The 19,523-nt window shown below is 36.4% G+C and overlaps 1 protein-coding gene across 4 annotated transcripts in view; it reads left to right on the top strand.

Annotated features, from left to right (window-relative positions):
• The window catches only part of LOC120779617 (putative uncharacterized protein DDB_G0282133), a 139,389-nt gene that overhangs the window by 78,390 nt on the left and 41,476 nt on the right, over positions 1-19,523 (top strand). For all 4 annotated transcript variants that reach the window (XR_005705684.1, XM_040111962.1, XM_040111965.1 and 1 more), the window contains exons 5-9: positions 622-799; positions 888-1,128; positions 2,311-2,355; positions 2,439-2,515; positions 3,433-3,534. Coding sequence is in view for 3 of the 4 variants with exons in the window: in XM_040111962.1 (XP_039967896.1) it covers positions 622-799; positions 888-1,128; positions 2,311-2,355; positions 2,439-2,515; positions 3,433-3,534 (643 nt within the window). In the remaining variant the exon portion in view is untranslated. The remainder of the gene's footprint in view (positions 1-621; positions 800-887; positions 1,129-2,310; positions 2,356-2,438; positions 2,516-3,432; positions 3,535-19,523) is intronic.

Genomic DNA, 19,523 nt, shown 5'->3' with positions numbered 1-19,523 from the left:
AACTTAGTCATTCACATTTAATTAGATAAGCTAGATTTAAAAATAAAAAAATTCTCACTCAATGAAATGTCTTTATTTTCCTCCACCAGCGGTAAGACTTTAAAGAATCTGTTTTGAGTTTTAACAATTGCTTTTAATTTGATTGTTTGTCTAAATTTTTTTCTGTTTGTAGCGTCTAAATCAGCTGCGATAATGTGATAAACTTCCTTACTGACATATAGATAGAGCTTATTCAGAGCCGCACAAGGAGATTTCGTGTAGGTTAGCTTCAAATCTCCTCGATGAAGATATTAAATGCCATTTTTGTACACCGAAGAGGGATATGTGAGATAATCTACTCAAAGGAATAAATTCCGTGATTTAAAGTCGGTCGAAACATGGGTTCGGAAAAAAGTACTAAGTACTCAAAAGCAGTTTTAATTATACAGCTAATATAAAATTTTATTATTTTAATACGATTACTTTTATATATTTTGAAAGCGTGTAAAAAAAATAATAGTAAAACCACAACCTGGTGGAAACTGTCATTAACTTCTTTTCCGATATTTAACTCTTTTTAAGATAATATTTATTGTTATTTACCTTTTGACATTTTCTTTATTTTAATATACTTAACAATAGACATTTAAACTCCGAACATAACTTGGACGATCGGTCCACAGCACAAGCACGAGTTCAAATGCAAGTCGTATCACAGCTGGAAGTTCACTTGCAGAAGGAGCGCGATCGATTACAGGCTATGATGCATCATCTTTATTTAACAAAACAATTTTTAAATACTGAAAATATCGAGTCGAAGGTGAGTTGAAAGAAGGCTGCATCAAAAAATTTTAACGAAGAAGAAACTTATACCTTGAGATGACTACACAATACCATTTCTTATTAAGGAACCATTGGAATCACCTTACAGCAATATCTCAGCCAGCCTGAGCCCAACAACTATGGGGTCGGTAATGCCAATGGCGGTACCGCAAGTAACTAACTTACAAGGTGTAACTAATTTGAACATGTCGATGAATGTGAATAGCACTCGTAGCATACCGATTAGCTCACCTATTCTGACCACGGCTAACATATCTGCGATTAGAAAGCGAATCAACGATAAAACCCCCATTTCCCTAACGGGCGGTAAGTTTCCAAATTAACAACCATTTTTGATTGATGTTATCTACATAATAGATAGTTGAAAATGTGTGAACAACATTCTCCTATAAATATTAACCGACTTTTTTAATCAGTTATAAAACATATGAAAAACCATTATTTTCAATCGCCAGCATAAATTAAGTCGACTACCAAAACCTTATATACTTGTAAATGGAACAGAAACAAATAGTACCACTCCATCTCAGAAAATGATAACTTCGTCCTCACTTCAATCAGTCCATTAGTTGATCATGAATCCGTTTGCGATATGGATAACGATTTTAGTTTCTCAATTTTACAAAATTGTAAATAAAATTTTAACATTTTTTTATACGTAGTGAATGAGAAGTCTTACTTTTTTGAAATTTTTTTATCAAAATAACTCTTCGTCCTTACCTCATAAATTTTACCCAAAAAAGTGTGTGTGTGTCTAAAACGATTGGTGCATTAGTTTTAAAGTTATGAAAAGTGCCGACTCTGTAAACGTGAATTTTGGGGAACATTATTGAACACTTTTGTAAAACAATCATAAAACAACATAATACAATACAAACAACATAACATAATTTTATAAAAGTGAAAACATAGAATCATTAAATGAGGTTTCGACTTGACAGAAATTCGAAGAAACAAAAATGAATTGAAAACGGATTGGCTGTTTGTGTTGATCCACCGAGTAGTTTCAAACTACTGTGGTTTGCAAAAAACATATTTTAAGTTTTCCGATTCACTTCGCCGGTCTCGAACGTACCAGAGCCCTTTGCTAATTAACGAATAGCTCGAAAAGTATTTGTCGGGCTTACTTCAAATTTTCAAAGAAAATTACTTTCAATGAAAAAAACGTTTTTTGAAAATTCTGATTACCCCTAAAACTTTAATTAAACATGTTCAAATACATTTTCTTAAAGATATTATAATTCTAATATAATGGGAACCAAATTCAAAGCTGAGTCAAATATCTCAAATAGCGTCTCAAGGTGCTTTAATTGAAAGTTGGGACTTCAAATATAACTTGCCCATTAAATAATTTCAACTCAAAGATTAAGTATATGTAAATCACTATTCTAACTTTCAAATTATTTTTACTATTATTTATTTTAAGCAAACATTTTTTTTTGTTGAGTGAACAAAAACAAAAATCAATAAAATTACAATGCCTTGCAGGTTTGCCTTATATGTTGGAAAGAGCCGGTTTGGATGTCCAACAAGGTAACAATACATTGTACATTCGAAAAGACCGGATTTTCTAGTTTATTCGTAATTAATTTTACACATTTTATACATTCTTTCAGAAATACACCGAAATCGAGAGTTTTATAAAAATGCTGATGTACGACCTCCTTTCACATATGCTTCACTTATACGGCAGGTAACTTATACAAGTATATACATAATTATGTAACTATAAATACCGACAAACACGAAAGAAATCAACAGAAATTGGAATCTGTTACTACCAACTATCGGTTAAATCGCCGATTAATTACAAAACAGCGCTACTATAAATTTTTGGTAAAGTGTCTATGAATTTATTAAGGCCTAATCCACAATTCTAACTAAAACTCTTGCTCCTTACGCAACTCCTTAAGATTGAAGAAATCCGGAATCAATTCTGTATTTATTTTATCTGAAAACGAATTGTGCTACTGAAACGTATCTGTCTGTAGTTGATTGTACAGTCACTTAGGAAGAAAAACACATTTAATAAATTTTTACTATGTACTACTACTTCTACATGTACGATGACCAACGTAAATCGCTATGTTTTTGTAATATGTAAAACTAGACATTGAATCAGCGTGACTATACTTCCTAATGCATATTACCCTTTATAACAAAGCTTGTGGAATTGATAATTATTTCCTTTTTTCTGGGTGTATTCACGCAATCAGTTTCGTCGTGCAATAAAAGCATATTAGTCGTTTCTTCTCTTCGCCCCTTTTGTAGTTAGCGTTATTTCCAGGTGGAGCCATGTACTTCCTTGCTAAACAGAGGAGGCCACACTCTACTAAATACACATACTTGTTGGTACTCCATTATCATGCCTTTGCAAACCAGGCGAATTTACTATAATTTATATTGGTCGCCGCCTTAATAAATTTCCGATAGGCTGAAAGCGCTTCGTCGACACATGAGAATATTTTGATCCACACTTAGCAGGATCAGTGATCGCAACTGCACAACCTTTATCACTATGTTATTGTTTCAATTGAGCCCATTTTAAATATATAAATTATTTCTGCTTTTTTGCTATATTATTACACTGTTTCTTTAATATATTTCAAGTCTATTATAGAGTCACCTGACAAGCAGTTAACTTTAAACGAAATTTATAATTGGTTTCAAAACACATTCTGCTATTTTCGGCGCAATGCTGCAACTTGGAAAGTAAGTAAGAAAATGTTATCACTTATGCATATCATTTTTGAAACCATATTTTCGAGCCCTGATTCATGTCAAACACGCATATTAGGGCATACCATAAAACTCTATGTAACGAAATTCAACAGGCCAAGGACGTGATACTTTTTAAGTAATAAAACGTTTTCGTTATACAGAGGGAAGGCATATTACGACCAATATTTAAGAAAGAAGTACTTTACTTTAATTTATTTCAAAAACGTCATACATACGATTTTAAAAAGTCAAAATAAGTTATTTTTGCTTGACGTTTTTTAGTTTGCTAACAAACTTCCCGCCAGAGTCTCTGAAGAAGATTCACAGTGAGCTCAGTAGGCGTACTGCTACGCAGCCTCTTTTATGGAAGTGAGCATTCACTTCGACAGCAGTAGCGATAGCAGTTACCGGTAATACCAACGCTGAGTTCGCTAAGTGCACGGTCAAAGCTGGTCACGGAAAGTCTGTCCTGACTAGAAATAAATCAAGCTCGTTTGAGTGCCTGGGGATATAGGAATCGCTGGTAACTGCATAGCGGATGAGCTAGCAAGGGGGATATTATATCGCTGCCTTGGATATTAATCTGCATCAAATTTCGTAAAGATACTTTGTCAAATTTTTCCAAGATCCTTGGACAATAATTCGTGATGACAATTTAGTGCAGATAATTTGTGAAATAAAAAAAGTTTTCCTTACAAAGACTTTATTTTGATCGATTAGTTTGTGTGGCAGCTGTAATGGTATAGAAAAGGACGTGTGAAAGTTTTCAGATCGATATCTCAAAAGCTGAGGGACTAGTTTGCGTTTAAACAAACAGATAGACAGACGCATAGAGCGAAATCAACCTTGGTCACCATCATGAGCTGAATGATGTGTTGTGTGAAAAGCAGAGACAGTCGCTTCGCAAATCTTAAGCAAAGCAAATCATTTTCGGTATTGTTTACGTTATAACGAGTTTATCGTTAAATGGAGTTTCGTTATGTGGAGTTTTCGCTGTATGTACATATGTATGTATATGCGGTACATAAATCACTTATTTATAATGATTTATAAATATTAATTCGTTTAAATATCATGTTTATATACATACAAATCTGTATCATTATTCATTACAAGCATATGTTAATAGTTGGCACGATTAAATGACAAATATAACTATGTGTTTACATATATAGTATATGTGGTGCATAAATTAGTATAACTTTGTGCTTATTTTTATATTCTCGCAAAGTGTTTGTACAGGTATTAAAAGTTTTGTTCACATAACCTATTTCAGTTTTTTTTAACTCTAATGGAATTATGTAATGTGCATATCTCACAAATCGCTAGGGCTATTTCAACCAAACTTGCTAAGAAAAAGTATTTCTACTCACTTTGAGTATGGATGAAATCAGATGATTATCACACCTACTCTCCATTTAAAGGTTGTGTTAAAAACTACTTTGAGCGATAACTGTCTGAATACTGTCTGTACACTAAGTTTCACAGCAGAGATAGTACGAAAGAGCGGAACCGGTATGAGAATTGGAGGCGAGGCATGGCACCGTAATATCCTATTTTTCAGGAACAACTTTACCAATTTCCACCATAACATTTTTTCGACATTGTAACATAAGGCATTCTGAAAATGCACAAAACAACATCGTCTACTTCCCATATATTAAAATGTTACATTTAGTACAGACTGCCAATCAAACCTTAAGAAATGCCATTCCATGTGCAAAAATAGTCGAAATCGAACTAGAACTTTTCAAGTCCCCAGTTACGGAATAGTGGTACACAATTATTGATTTTTGCCGAACATATTGGTACAAATCCGAAAAATATTATTGAAATTAAGAAAGACTATTTTTTTTATAAAATTGTGCCCTTGTGCCGAAAAAGGGGAAAAACAGATCAATGCTTCCTCTTGTCCCCATATACCTAACCAAAAAACTGTCGAGCCAACGATTGACCGTGTATATAGGTCTATATGTGAGATATCTTAAAGAAATTAAGAAAGCGTGTTCTTGTGGCTAAAATGGATAAAATCAGATCAATACTAGTGATAGGGCGGTGTTGTGACTTTTAAGGAACACTGCTACTTGTGACTGTGACTTTGTAGTAGCAGTGATTTTAAACTGTTACTGTGACTGTAATAAAAATTATAACAGACAAAGGCCAATAAAGTAGAACAAAATTGTTTCCTTTTCATTTACGTACAATGTACATATTTATTAGAATAAACAGAAATTAGGCTAAAACACACAAATACTTTTTTGCTAAGTCTGCCATTTTGGGATATCTGTATTTATTTTCAAACCACCAATGAAATGAGTCCCAACTACGGGAAACCAGCCCATCTTCCAAATAGCGCTGAATTTCAATAATGCCTTTTGCTTCTACGCTACTATGTGGCTTATGATCATTAGCGTATTTATCGAAAGAACTCCATATTGATACTGATTGTTCTACATTTTTATACTCTCGCAACAAAGTTGCTAAAGAGAGTATTATAGTTTTGTTCACATAACGGTTGTTTGTAAGTCCTAAAACTAAAAGAGTCAGATATAAAGTTATATATACCAAAGTGATCAGGGTGACGAGTAGAGTTGAGATCCGGATGTCTGTCTGTCCGTCCGTCCGTCCGTGCAAGCTGTAACTTGAGTAAAAATTGAGATATCATGATGAAACTTGGTACACGTATTCCTTGGTTCAATAAAATGGTTAAGTTCGAAGATGGGCAAAATCGGCCCACTGCTACGCCCACAAAATGGCGAAAACCGAAAACCGAAAACCTATAAAGTGTCATAACGAAGCCATAAATAAAGATATTAAAGTGAAATTTGGCATAAAGGATCGCATTAAGGAGAGGCATATTTGGACGAAATTTTTTTGGAAAAGTGGGCGTGGCCCCGCCCCCTACTAAGTTTTTTGTACATATCTCGGAAACTACTGTAGCTATGTCAACCAAACTCTATAGAGTCGTTTCCTTCAGGCATTTCCATATACAATTCAAAAATGGGAGAAATCGGATAATAACCACGCCCACCTCTCATACAAAGGTTATGTTGAAAATCACGAAAAGTGCGTTAACCGATTAAAAAAAAACGTCAGAAACACTAAATTTTACGGAAGAAATGGCAGAAAGAAGCTGCATTTAGACTTTTTTTAAAAATTGAAAATGGGCGTGGCGTCGCCCACTTATGTTCGGTACTTATTCGGTATGTAATATTTTCTTAACATCCTGATGACATGTACAAAATATGGGTGAAATCGGTTCACAACCACGCCTTCTTCCAATATAACGCTATTTTGAATTACATCTGATGCCTTCTCTGTATAATATGTATGTATGTATATACATACATTAGGAAATGAAAATACAATTATATACTCAAAGTACACAAATTGATCTAATCTAATTAATTTTACAAAACAAAATAAAAAATATGTAAATGACGGATAATGAAATCTCGATTATCACTTTATCATGCGAGAGTATAAAATGTTCGGTGACACCCGAACTTAGCCCTTCCTTACTTGTCTTCTGTTCTTTCAGTCTGAAATTCTATTTCTTCCCTTTGCACTTCTATTAGATAACGTTTTATATTTTTTTTTGTGCCGATTCATCAGTCAACGCCACTAATTTGAATCTGGGGTCGAGAAAAGTAGCTACCATAAGTGTATTGCTATGTTGTAAAATGCTAAAACGTTCTCTAATTCCATTTAAAAAAATTTCAATCACTTTTTTTATGGTGTTTGAAAATATTTCAGTTCGCCTGTGTCCATACACATATAATAGACCATTTGTGATTGGTTTTACCAGCGAACCTGTGCAATACGTTTCACCACTAATGCTTACTGTAGTATCTCTAAATACTTCAGAAGGATTCTTCTTTTACAATTAAATTAATTGTGTGAGCAATATATCCAAAATGCTTCCAACCTAACTTATTAATTATGACACTTTTTATGTTACTAGCATTATCCGAAACAGCTAGCAATATTTTGTCCTTAATTTTCCAATCACTTATGATTTGTTGTATCGCCTTACCTAAGTTTTCAGCTGTATGATTTTGCTTTATTTGGGATTATGATAAAAGTATTGACGTTAATTCAAAATTTTCGGATACATAATTTGCCGTTACAGCAATGAAACCACACATAACTCGTTTTTGTTCTTTTTGACAGACATCTTTAATTTTTATTAAGTATAAGCAAAATGATTTGTAACCGTTTCGTACAAAAATTAATGTAAATATCCGTTATTTTTTAAAAAGCACATTTTTTAAGTAATAATAAATATAATCTCTGAAGGTTTTTTTCAATATAAGGATACTCAATAGAAACTATTTAAAGTAAACGAAAACTTCATTTTAAAAATATTTCGTTACTTATATTTACAGTACCAATATACATATATGTACATATGTATATAAAATTTATGCAATTTTAAGATTAAAAGTTTTATAATTGGCTTTACTACCGCATTGAGGTTTCTGTAATCAATTTAATTTGTACATAAGTATTACCCGCTTAAAGCTAAATTAACTTATTTTATATATCAACCATAGCAGTAGTGGTTAAGTAGCAGTGACAAAATCACAGGTACTGAAATATTTTCTATCTCTAGTCAATACTACTCCAAGCCCCATATGCCTAAAATGCGAATTTCAAACTTCCGGTTGAATATATAGCAAATACAAATTATTTCCACAGCACTATGTGCTTTTAATGAAATCCAAGTTGAACAAATTATTTACTTAGCACTACGTATATTTAATCAGCACTATGTGCTGTTGTTGAAATCTAAATTAGAACTGAAACTTATAAATAGAAGCCTTTGATTTCCCTACTCTAGGCACAATTTTGGCATTACTGTTACTACTGCACCTGATGTTGTTGTTGTTGCTTAACTGCATCTGCTGTTGTTGTTTAGACAACAGATGAATCGCTGTTACTGCGCTGATGTTGTAGCGAAGAACTTGCAAGTTGATGAGAAAACGCTAATGCGGACTATTCCCGCGCTTACTGCTCGGTGTTTTGTTAGTTAAAAAAACTATAGCTGTAGCAATGGTCAAAAAAGAAGTGGTGTGCTCCGCTCTGGCGTAGCGGTAGCAAAAAATTGGGTACGGTAGTAGAACAGAGCTAATTAAAGTTTTCATGTGCTGTTCAGAGCACATACTTTTACATTGTTCTGCTATGGCTCTGCTACGGCTCCCGACAAAGTGAGAGCGATAGATATAGCGTAGCAATAATTCTAGAAATTTTGCTGCTACGAAGTAGTAAATGAAAACCGTGATTCCATGTAGGTTTTTCATTTGTCCAAGGTTCCTCAAATTAATTTTGCGCAAATAAAGTAGGCTTAAAATTTTCAAATATTGGGGCAACAATTTTGTTTAACAGTCTCAGTCAGTTTATCGATTTGCTGCTGTACTTGAGTGTTTATGCAAAATGACTGTCATTGGATTCCATAAGTTCTTGTGCTTTAAATTTAAATTCATTGAAATCGTCGAAATCTGCTTCGCACTTGTCTATTGTGAATTTTCACCGTGTCAATCAATCGATAAATTTGATTAATGTCCTGAACAACTGTAGTCATGTGTGATTGGGGAAAAACGTGAAATATATTTTCTTTCTCCCGCAAAACGGTGAGGTAATTCATCAAATTCGTTCTATGCGTTAAGTAGTCATATTTGTCCCAAACTGCTACAATTCCGTCAATATCCGGTATGTAGTTGGATTTTGTAAAATTAATAATTTTGCTGTCGGATCCCTGAGTACGCAAAAGTAGTAAAATAATTCTGTAAACTTGAGAAAAAAAAATAAAAATTATTACCTAAGGTTACTCTAGTGAACCTTCCTATTATCTATTAAAACTGTTCATCCTAGATACTTTTGAATCGTTTTTTCCATAAGAACTTTTGTAAATTTATTGCCAATTCTTTTATTGGTCCTAAAATAAACTTTATCTCCTTGCTTGAAAAACCTCGTAAGTTTACCGCTATTTCCCCTTGGAAAACTGCGGGCACATTTTTCAGTCCTAAAGGAAGTCACAAATTTCGTACTTTCCATTGTTTACAGAGTAGCAGTCTTTTCCCTGTCCTTCTCTACCAACTTAATTTGGTGAAACCCCGACTTTAAGTCGAGTATTGTGAAAAATGCCGATTTCCTATGTTACTTCAAATAATCGAAGAATCTGTTTTGACTATCAACTACCATCCATGAGGATCTTCCTCCCGTTCTCGTCTATCCGTTTTTTGTTGACAACCCATATAGCATTATTATATGGAGATCGAAAAGAACGAATTATTCTATGTCGTAGTAAATCATTAATTTCCTGTTTTATAAATTTTGAAGCGGCTTCAGGTAAGGTATGACTTTGAATAAATTGGTTCGTTATTAACTGTCCCAATTGTGACTACCACATTGGTGTGAAACGGCAGAGTCTCCTCTGGATTTGCGAGAACTTTTGAATATTTTTCCAATATAAAAGACATTTTTTCCGTATTCCCTGGTTCTTTAAGAAAATTCCCATTTCCAACTATTTTATTGACATTTTAACAGTCATAATAAGATATCTTCTCTTCACCGCTCCTATAGTGAAGGATTTCTTTTTGTGAATCTGTTGTTGCGTCAACGTCTTTAAAAAAGTCAAACCTAATAATCCCATCATCGTTTAAAGAATTTATTTCTTCAAAAAAGTCACATTGTGACGCATTATCATTTATTTCTAGAGATTCATAACATCGGGTCTACAGTCACTGCTTCATATTCTTCCACTTCTACTGGAGGCTCTAAAGCTTTTAGTCGTTCTGTCAGCTGTCCTATTGTGCTCTCGAAGTGGGCCCTAGTCCTTTCCGTAGCTGCAGTGACGGTAGCTGTCACTATTACCATTAATGTCTCCTCATTCATTTTGATGTCACTTATAAACTGACTACTTTTTTTAATCCTTTACTATTTATTTCCTATTATATCAACGATTTTATTTTACTTAATTCTTTAGCGCACTTCTTTAATGGCTATTTAAACACACTTAAACAATTTAGCCTACCGGCCACTTTAAGAATTTTGTTTACACTTTTGAAGATTTAATAAGCGCTATGCGCTATTTTTTAAAAATTAACTTCAATACATTTTTCGTTTATTTATTCATTTATTTATGTTTTTTATTTCTTCTTTTTTATATTGATCAATGAGTAATTACATGATAATATTATAGATCATGCTGCCAGTTCTCCTTGGTATGGTTGCGCTAATCTTCCATCTGGAGTATACTCTAAAAATTAATGCAATCAGACCAGGTCTTAGCTTACGTCGTTTTGACTTCATTCCTTGCTCTAAAACTCATATCATATATATATAATTTCGGCCTCTTTGGTTGAATTTATATTACATATGTACCATTTATTTAATTTGTTGAGCTAATTATGTTGATTTTTATGTCAATATCTCGGGTACAAAAAATATAGCAATTCAACTAAGTTTCCGCCTATAATACACAATACATAAGTCAATAAGATACCAAATTTAATTGCAATCCAGTAGGCTCTTCGTATAATGCAAATTTAATTCTTGCGGTAGATTTCCTAACATAAAGGCTTAACAACACCTAAACGTATTTCACATGCTTTGATCCTTAAAAAATGCATTGTATAAAATAATCGGTTACAACCCAACTTAGCCTTTCATTACTTGTTTTTATTTTATTTCATATTCAATTGCAAATAATGTACAATTTCTGACTTTCCAGCAGTCCTAAAAATAATTTGTTAAGTCAGTATTTGCGATATTTCTATGAAGTTAAGTGCTTTCTTAACAGTTTAATTGAGTGTTTTTCTATCCATTAGCAACATATGTACATATATGAATGAAATCGGTTTAAACCCTCCATAAATGGCATTCGCTCCTCCAATTAGATTTTCCTCAAATACCCAATATTTAAATATTTCGTCTCTTTGTTTGAGTTTATATTTCAAACATCTCAATTAAATTAAACGAGATATCTTAATTAGCAAAATGTCATTTGTTTATACAAATTATAGATATCCGCATGTCCTTTTTCACAAATTGCTCTGATGAATATAGAAATTTATCTTAAAGGAAAAAAGATAATGGAGACATTTTATCACCCAACCACAATTTCGTCGAAAAATGATTTATGAATTCTTACCTAACTTATGAAAGGTATAAAGTTTGGCCAACACATGAAAATGTTTCCCGAATTTTAAGTTTTGAAACTTGCGAGATTATAAAATATTCGTTTACAACCGAACTTAGCTCTCCCTTACTCTTTGATTTATTTTTTCGTCTTGCATTAATAAGCTTCTTCATCTTCTTAATTGGCGTAGACACCGCTTACGCGATTATAGCCGAGTTAACAACAGCGCGCCAGTCGTTTCTTCTTTTCGCTACGTGGCGCCAATTGGATATTGCGTCGAATACTTTCAGAGCTGGAGTGTTTTCATCCATACGGACAACATGACCTAGCCCGCGTAGCCGCTGTCTTTTAATTCGCTGAACTATGTCAATGTCGTCGTATATCTCGTACAGCTCATCGTTCCATCGAATGCGATATTCGCCGTGGCCAATGCGCAAAGGACCATAAATTTTTCGCAGAATTTTTCTCTCGAAAACTCGTAACGTCGACTCATCGGTTGCTGTCATCGCCCAAGCCTCTGCACCATATAGAAGGACGGGAATTATGAGCGACTTATAGAGTTTAGCTTTTGTTCGTCGAGAGAGGACTTTACTTTTCAATTGTCTACTCAGTCCGAAGTAGCACCTGTTGGCAAGAGCAATCCTGCCTACTTTTCTACTAATTATCTACAACTTCAAAGTTATGACTGTCAACAGTGACGTGAGAGCCAAGTCGCGAGTGCGAAGACTGTTTGTTTGATGACAGAAGATATTTCGTTTTGCCCTCGTTCACTGCCAGACCCATTTTCTGTGCTTCCTTGTCCAGCCTGGAGAAAGCAGAACTAACGGCGCGGGTGTTGAGGCCGATGATATCAATATCATCGGCATATGCCAGCAGCTGTACACTCTTATAAAAGATTGTACCTGCTCAATTAAGTTCTGCAGCTCGAACTATTTTCTCCAGGAGCAGGTTGAAGAAGTCGCACGATAGCGAGTCGCCTTGTCTGAAACCTCGTTTGGTATCGAACGGCTCGGAGAGGTCCTTCCCGATCCTGAAGGAGCTTTTGGTGTTACTCAACATCAGTTTACACTGCCGTATTAGTTTTGCGGGGATACCAAATTCAGACATCGCGGCATAAAGACAGCTCCTTTTCGTGCTGTCGAAAGCAGCTTTGAAATCGACGAAGAGGTGGTGTGTGTCGATTCTTCTTTCACGGGTCTTTTCCAAGATTTGGCGCATGGTGAGTATCTGGTCGGTTGTTGATTTTCCAGGTCTGAAGCCACACTGATAAGGTCCAATCAGTTTGTTGACGGTGGGCTTTAATCTTTCACACAATACGCTCGATAGAACCTTATATGCGATGTTTAGGAGGCTTATCCCACGGTAGTTGGCGCAGATTCTGGGGTCTCCTTTTTTATGGATTGGGCATAGCACACTTAAATTCCAATCGTTGGGCATGCTTTCGTCCGACCATATTTTACAACGAAGCTGATGCATGCTCCCTATTAGTTATTCGCCGCCGTGTTTGAATAGCTCGGCCGGCAATCCATCGGCCCCCGCCGCTTTGTTGTTCTTCAGGCGGGTAATTGCTATTCGAACTTCTTCATGGTCGGGTAATGGAACGTCTGCTCCATCGTCATCGATTGGGGAATCGGGTTCTGCTTCTCCTGGCGTTGTGCATTCACTGCCATTCAACAGGCTGGAGAAGTGTTCCCTCCATAATTTAACTATGCTCTGGGCATCGGTCACTAGATCACCTTTGGGGGTTCTACAAGAGTATGCTCCGGTCTTGAAACCTTCTGTAAGCCGCCGCATTTTTTCGTAGAATTTTTTAGCATTACCCCTGTCGGCCAGCTTATCAAGATCTTCATACTCACGCATTTCGGCCTCTTTCTTCTTCTGTCTACAAATGCGTCTCGCTTCCCTCTTCAACTCTCGGTATCTATCCCATCCCGCACGTGTAGTGGTCGATCGTAACGTTGCGAGTAGGCAGCCTGTTTTCTCTCCGCTGCGACACGCCACTCCTCGTCGTACCAGCTGTTCTTTTGCACTTTCCGAAAACCAATGGTTTCGGTTGCAGCTGTACGTAAGGAGTTTGAAATGCCGTCCCACAGTTCCCTTATACCGAGTTGTTGACGAGTGCTCTCAGAGAGCAGAAGTGCAAGCCGAGTAGAAAATCGTTCGGTCGTCTGTTGTGATTGCAGCTTCTCGACGTCGAACCTTCCTTGTGTTTGTTGACGTGCGTTTTTTGCTGCACAGAGGCGGGTGCGAATCTTGGCTGCAACAAGATAGTGGTCCGAGTCGATGTTAGGACCTCGGAGCGTACGCACATCTAAAACACTGGAGACGTGTCTTCCGTCTATCACAACATGATCGATCTGGTTGGTAGTTTTTCAATCCGGAGACAGCCAGGTAGCTTGATGAATCTTTTTATGCTGGAATCTAGTACTACAGATAACCATATTTCGGGCCCCGGCGAAGTCGATCAGCCTCAACCCATTTGGGGATGTTTCGCCGTGGAGGCTGAATGTACCGACCGTAGTGCCAAAGATACCTTCTTTGCCAACCCTGGCGTTAAAGTCGCCAAGCGTGGGCGCAAATCAGCGATATGTTGAAGAACCTCGCTTTGACGAGGATGGTGGCTAGACGTTTATTCACCGCAGTGAATGATAGTACTCGGCGACGGAGTCTCTCTCCCACCACGAATCCAACACCAAACTTGCGCTCCTTTATATGGCCACTGTAGTAAATGTCACAAGGACCTACTCGTTTCTCTCCGTGTCCCGTCCATCGCATTTCTTGGACGGCGGTGATGTCAGCCTTTATTTTTGCGAGGACATCAACCAGCTGGGCAGTGGCACCTTCCCAATTGAGGGTCCGGACATTCCAGGTGCATGCCCTCAACACGTAGTCCTTATTTCGTTTGCCATGGTCGTCATCAAAAGGGGGGTCTCTCATCCGAGGCTGCTTTTTCTTTTTCATTGGAGTGTTTTTTTACGTGGCGGGTCCCAAACCTATGTAGGGGATGTTTCACCTTCTCACATTAGCTCCCCTTCGAACGGATGTTCTTAGGCTACCCAGAGGATACTTGGTCAAAGACCGGAAGTAGTGAGCTGCTTGAGCCATGTGTAAAAGAATCGTTTCTGGCCACTCCCAAGTGAATGGCGATCAGAGAACTTTCCTCACTTGCGTGAACTTCTACACATGACTCCATCCTCCAGTAATAAGCACCCAAAGGATAAAAACTCTTTTCTGCTCCCCACTGTATTAGTACCTTTAATAAAAAATATGATAGAAAAATAGTTTGCGTTAAAATGGAGCTTATTGCATAAACATATTTGTATGTCTATAAAACATTGCTTATATGCCAGTATGCAAGTTGTGAACTTTCTGGCATGATTCAACATATATTTACATACATATAAGGATATATGTATTTATAATATTTTATATATATGCATGTATCATTCTACCAAAATAACCACGCTTGTTGAAGCTGTACGTATAGTTTGTAAAGCATATGTAATTCTTTGTTCCTTTACTTTTGCCGCTTAATTGATCTATCGAAATACGATCGGCGACCAGCCATAAAAAAATCGTTTAATTGTTATAATTTTTTCATTAAATCAATAAAGTTTAATGGGGGACATATCAATTTTCTATAAATTGATTAAGACGTTTTGATTGGTTGGTATGACCGTATATTATGCTGTTATCGCTTAAAAAGTGGAATGAGAGAGAAACAGAAACTCAAACACACAAAAAACGTCGTGTTGAAATATAGCAGTATAAAGTTTTTCAAAACGTTGCCTTTGCTATTGATAAACTATTGCTAAACAGGGGACCGAGATTTCTTCATTGCTGTCCCATTCCTCATCGTCTCCGCTGACATCTATGTACTGTGGTGGTCAAAACATTTGCAACCAGAATGACTATTTTATTTTAATACATTTTTTTTTTAACTTTTGATAAAGTATTCCTTTATCTATATATATTTTTTATTGGAGATTTTGTTTATACAAATAATCATAAAAACTGAAACAATAATTTATTTGCTTATAACGGTAAAAAGGCATTAAATAAACCAAAGTCAAAATTCATGTGTTCAAAACATTTGCAACTTTTAAGTATTCTAAAAATATTCTAAAATTTTTTCAATATTTAGTTGCATAGCCATTATTTTTAATAACTTCAGCACATCTTCTAGGCATTGAAGCTACTAGACTTTCAATGTAACTGTAAGGGATCGCTTTCCATTCCTTTTCCAATCTGGCGAAAAGCTCATCACCATTCCGGAATATTTCACTGCCTATTTTGCGTTTAACCATCATCCACATATTCTCAATCGGGTTGAGATCGGTAGACTGTGCCGGCCATACCATAGTTTTTTATATGATTTTCCTCTTACCATGATTTTACGAGCCTAGACGTGGGCTTAGGGTCGTTATCGTGTTGGAAAGTCCATACAAGTTGCATTTCCCAATCGGCAAACGGCAGCATGACATTAGTTAAAATGTCCCTATAATTTACAGCTGTCATGGTGTCAGTTATACGATGAATTGGACCAATAACATTACCGGAAAAGCACCCACACACCATAATATTACCCCCTCCGTGTTTTACTGTAGCAGTTGTGCACCTTGGGTTATATTTTTCACCTCGCGGACGCCGAATATAAGCTTTGCTATCTGAGCCTCGGAGGTTGAATTTGGATTCATCTGACCATAAAATTGAGTTCCATTTCTGCTTAGCCCAATTTAAGTGTGATCGAGCAAAACTCAACCTCTCTTTTCTATTTTTTGCAGAGACATATGGCTTTTTCGTACATCTGTAACTGTTGTAACACGAGGCCTACCTCCTCTGTGAACTGTGTGGATGTTCTCAGTCCGAATAATACGGCAAATCGTTGATTTATGTATGGAATATTTTAACGATATTTCTTTTTACGTTTCATTTCATTCCATTTCTAAAATCTTCTTTTATTTTTGCTTTAAAGTCCGAACTGTATTTATTGACTCCCATTTTCAACCGAAAATATTACAAAGATCACAAAACACGGAAAAACACGCGAAAGACTGAATCCAAACTCTTAGTAAAATAAAAACGCATGAAGTTCCACTAATTATGTGGAATGCGATTACCGTTATAACTTGCTTTTTGTTAAGTAGCTAAATAAAGTAATAATACAGCAAATATCAGTTGCGAATGTTTTGAATACTTGCATTTCATATTTTCCACTGGAATATTGCTTTGTTTTTGTTATAGGTTAAAAATAACAATTTTAACAGTACATATTTAACAAATACAATAACTTAAGCTCGGAAAAGAGAAAAACAAAGAGCACAAAAATTACTTTAGCAACAAAAAACAAATGGTAGAGACAAATATTTGATTTTGGTTGCAAATGTTTTGACCACCAATGTATATACATGTCTCTGTGTGACCCTGAAACTTTTCTGCAATAACACTTTCATCAAATATCGTTAAATGGTTAGGTGTAGTCAGAGACATAAAAAAATTACAATTAAACATTATTTCTTTTCCAAGTAAGTTGTTTTATTTTATAAAAGTAAAACTACGTATAGCAACATTAATTTAGGTTTCAACTTGACTTGACATAAAATAAAAAAATAATAACTTTAAAAATAATGGCTGTTTGTGTTGACGCAGTTCCACCTGAAGCTCCTTGTGGTGACAATAACTAATCCTTGGAGATTAATCTCAAATCAATCGGTAAAAAAATATTTTTTTTAATAGATAAACCACCTTTTTTAATTAACAAAATGTCGGTCTTACGAAAAATGTTTAAAATTTTCGGGCAAATCCCAATAGTTTTATTATTTTTAAAAGTAGAAATGTAAGGCACTAGTTTCTCATGTTTTCAAAAATAATCTGTATACATATATTGGGTAGTCGAAAAAGTATTTTCGTATTTTGTCACTAGATGTCGTTGTAGTCGTATATCTCCAGTGCTACCAATCACATTGTGTCATGCCATAAAGTGTTAGAAAGGTGAAATTTTGAGCTTCATTTAACCACAAAAAATTAAATTCGGGGAAGTTGAAAGAAAGTTACAGCTGTTCAAAAATGAGTTAGAAATACGAAAAGACTTTTTCGACTACCCAATATTTCATTGAAATCCACCGAGTCGTTTCCGAGCTACAGTGGTCACTAGTTCAAAACCATGAGAGGGGTTCTCTTGCTCTTGCAAAACCCTTGCACCGAGCACGTATTGCAAAATTTTAGAAGTTTCCAATTGGAGCAACGACACAACAACAAAACACACGCAGAAAAATATTTGCAATGCCTGTAGAATATGTAAGACCAAAACCCATGTTTGTTTTCGTGCATTTTACATAAAGACATATTTCGCCGTTAAATTTTTGAGAAAGGTAAGTTTTAAATCTTCTTCTTCTTTATTGGCGTAGACAACGGCGTGCCAGTCGTTTCTTCTTTTCGCTATGTGGATTATGCCAATTGGATATTCCAAGCGAAGCCAGGTCCTTCTCCACTTGTTCCTTCCACCGGAGTGGAGGTCTTCCTCTGCTTCCCCCGGCCGGTACTGCGTCGAATACTTTCAGAGCTGGAGTGTTTTCGTCCATCCGGACAACATGACCTAGCCAGCGTAGCCACTGTCTTTTAATTCGCTAAACTATGTCAATGTCGTCGTATATCTCGTACAGCCCATCGTTCCATCGAATGCGATATTCGCCGTGGCCCAAGTCGCGAGTGCGACGACTGTTTGTTTGACGACAGGAGATATTTCGTCATGCCCTCGTTCACTGCCAGACCCATTTGCATTGCCTCCTTGTCCCTGGAGAAAGCAGAACTAACGGCGTGGGTGTTGAGGCCGATGATATCAACATCATCGGCATACGCCAGCAGCTGTACACTCCTATAAAAGATTGTACCTGCTCGATTAAGTTCTACAGTTCGAATTATTTTCTCCAGCAGCAGATTGAAGAAGTCGCACCATAGGGAGTCGCCTTGTCTGAAACCTCGTTTGGTATCGAACGGCTCGTTGCTCAACGTCAGTTTACACAGCCGTATTAGTTTTGCGGGGATACAAAATTCAGACATCGCGGCATAAAGGCAGCCTCTTTTTGTGCTGTCGAAAGCAGTTTGGAAATCGACGAAGAGGTATCTGGTCGGTTGTTGATTTGCCAGGTCTAAAGCCACACTGATAAAGTCCAATCAGTTTGTTGACGGTGGGCTTTAATCTTTCACATAATACGCTCGATAGAACCTTATACGCGATGTTGGGAAGGCTTATCCCACGGTAGTTAGCGCAAGTTGTGGGGTCTCAATTTTTATGGATTTGGCATAGCACACTTAAATTCCACTCGTTGGGCATGCTTTCGTCCGACCATATTTTTCAATGAAGCTACGGCAAAGAAGCATGAATACGGCCGGTCTTGAAACCTTCTGTAAGCCGCCGCATCTTTTCGTAGAATTTTTGAGCATTATCCCTGTCGGCCAGCTTATCAAGCTCTTCATACTCACGCATTTCGGCCTCTTTCTTTTTCTGTCTGCAAATGCGTATCGCTTCCCTCTTCAACTCTCGATATTTATCCCATCCCGCACGTGTTTCTCCTCGTCGTAGCAGCTTTTCTTTTGCATTTTCCGAAAACCAATGGTTTCGGTTGCAGCTATACCTAAGGAGTTTCCTTATACCGAGTTGTTGACGAGTGCTCTCAGAGAGCAGGAGTGCAAGCCGAGTAGAAAATCGTTCGGCTGTCTGTTGTATTGCAGCTTCTCGACGTCGAACCTTCCTTGTGTTTGGTGGCGCGCCTCTTTTGCTGCACAGAGGCGGGTGCGAATCTTAGCTGCAACAAGATAGTGGTCCGAGTCGATGTTA

Source organism: Bactrocera tryoni, unplaced genomic scaffold, assembly GCF_016617805.1.
Source record: "Bactrocera tryoni isolate S06 unplaced genomic scaffold, CSIRO_BtryS06_freeze2 scaffold_11, whole genome shotgun sequence".
In the NCBI taxonomy this organism is placed as follows: Eukaryota; Metazoa; Arthropoda; class Insecta; order Diptera; family Tephritidae; genus Bactrocera; species Bactrocera tryoni.
This window is presented reverse-complemented; position numbering and strand designations above follow the sequence as displayed.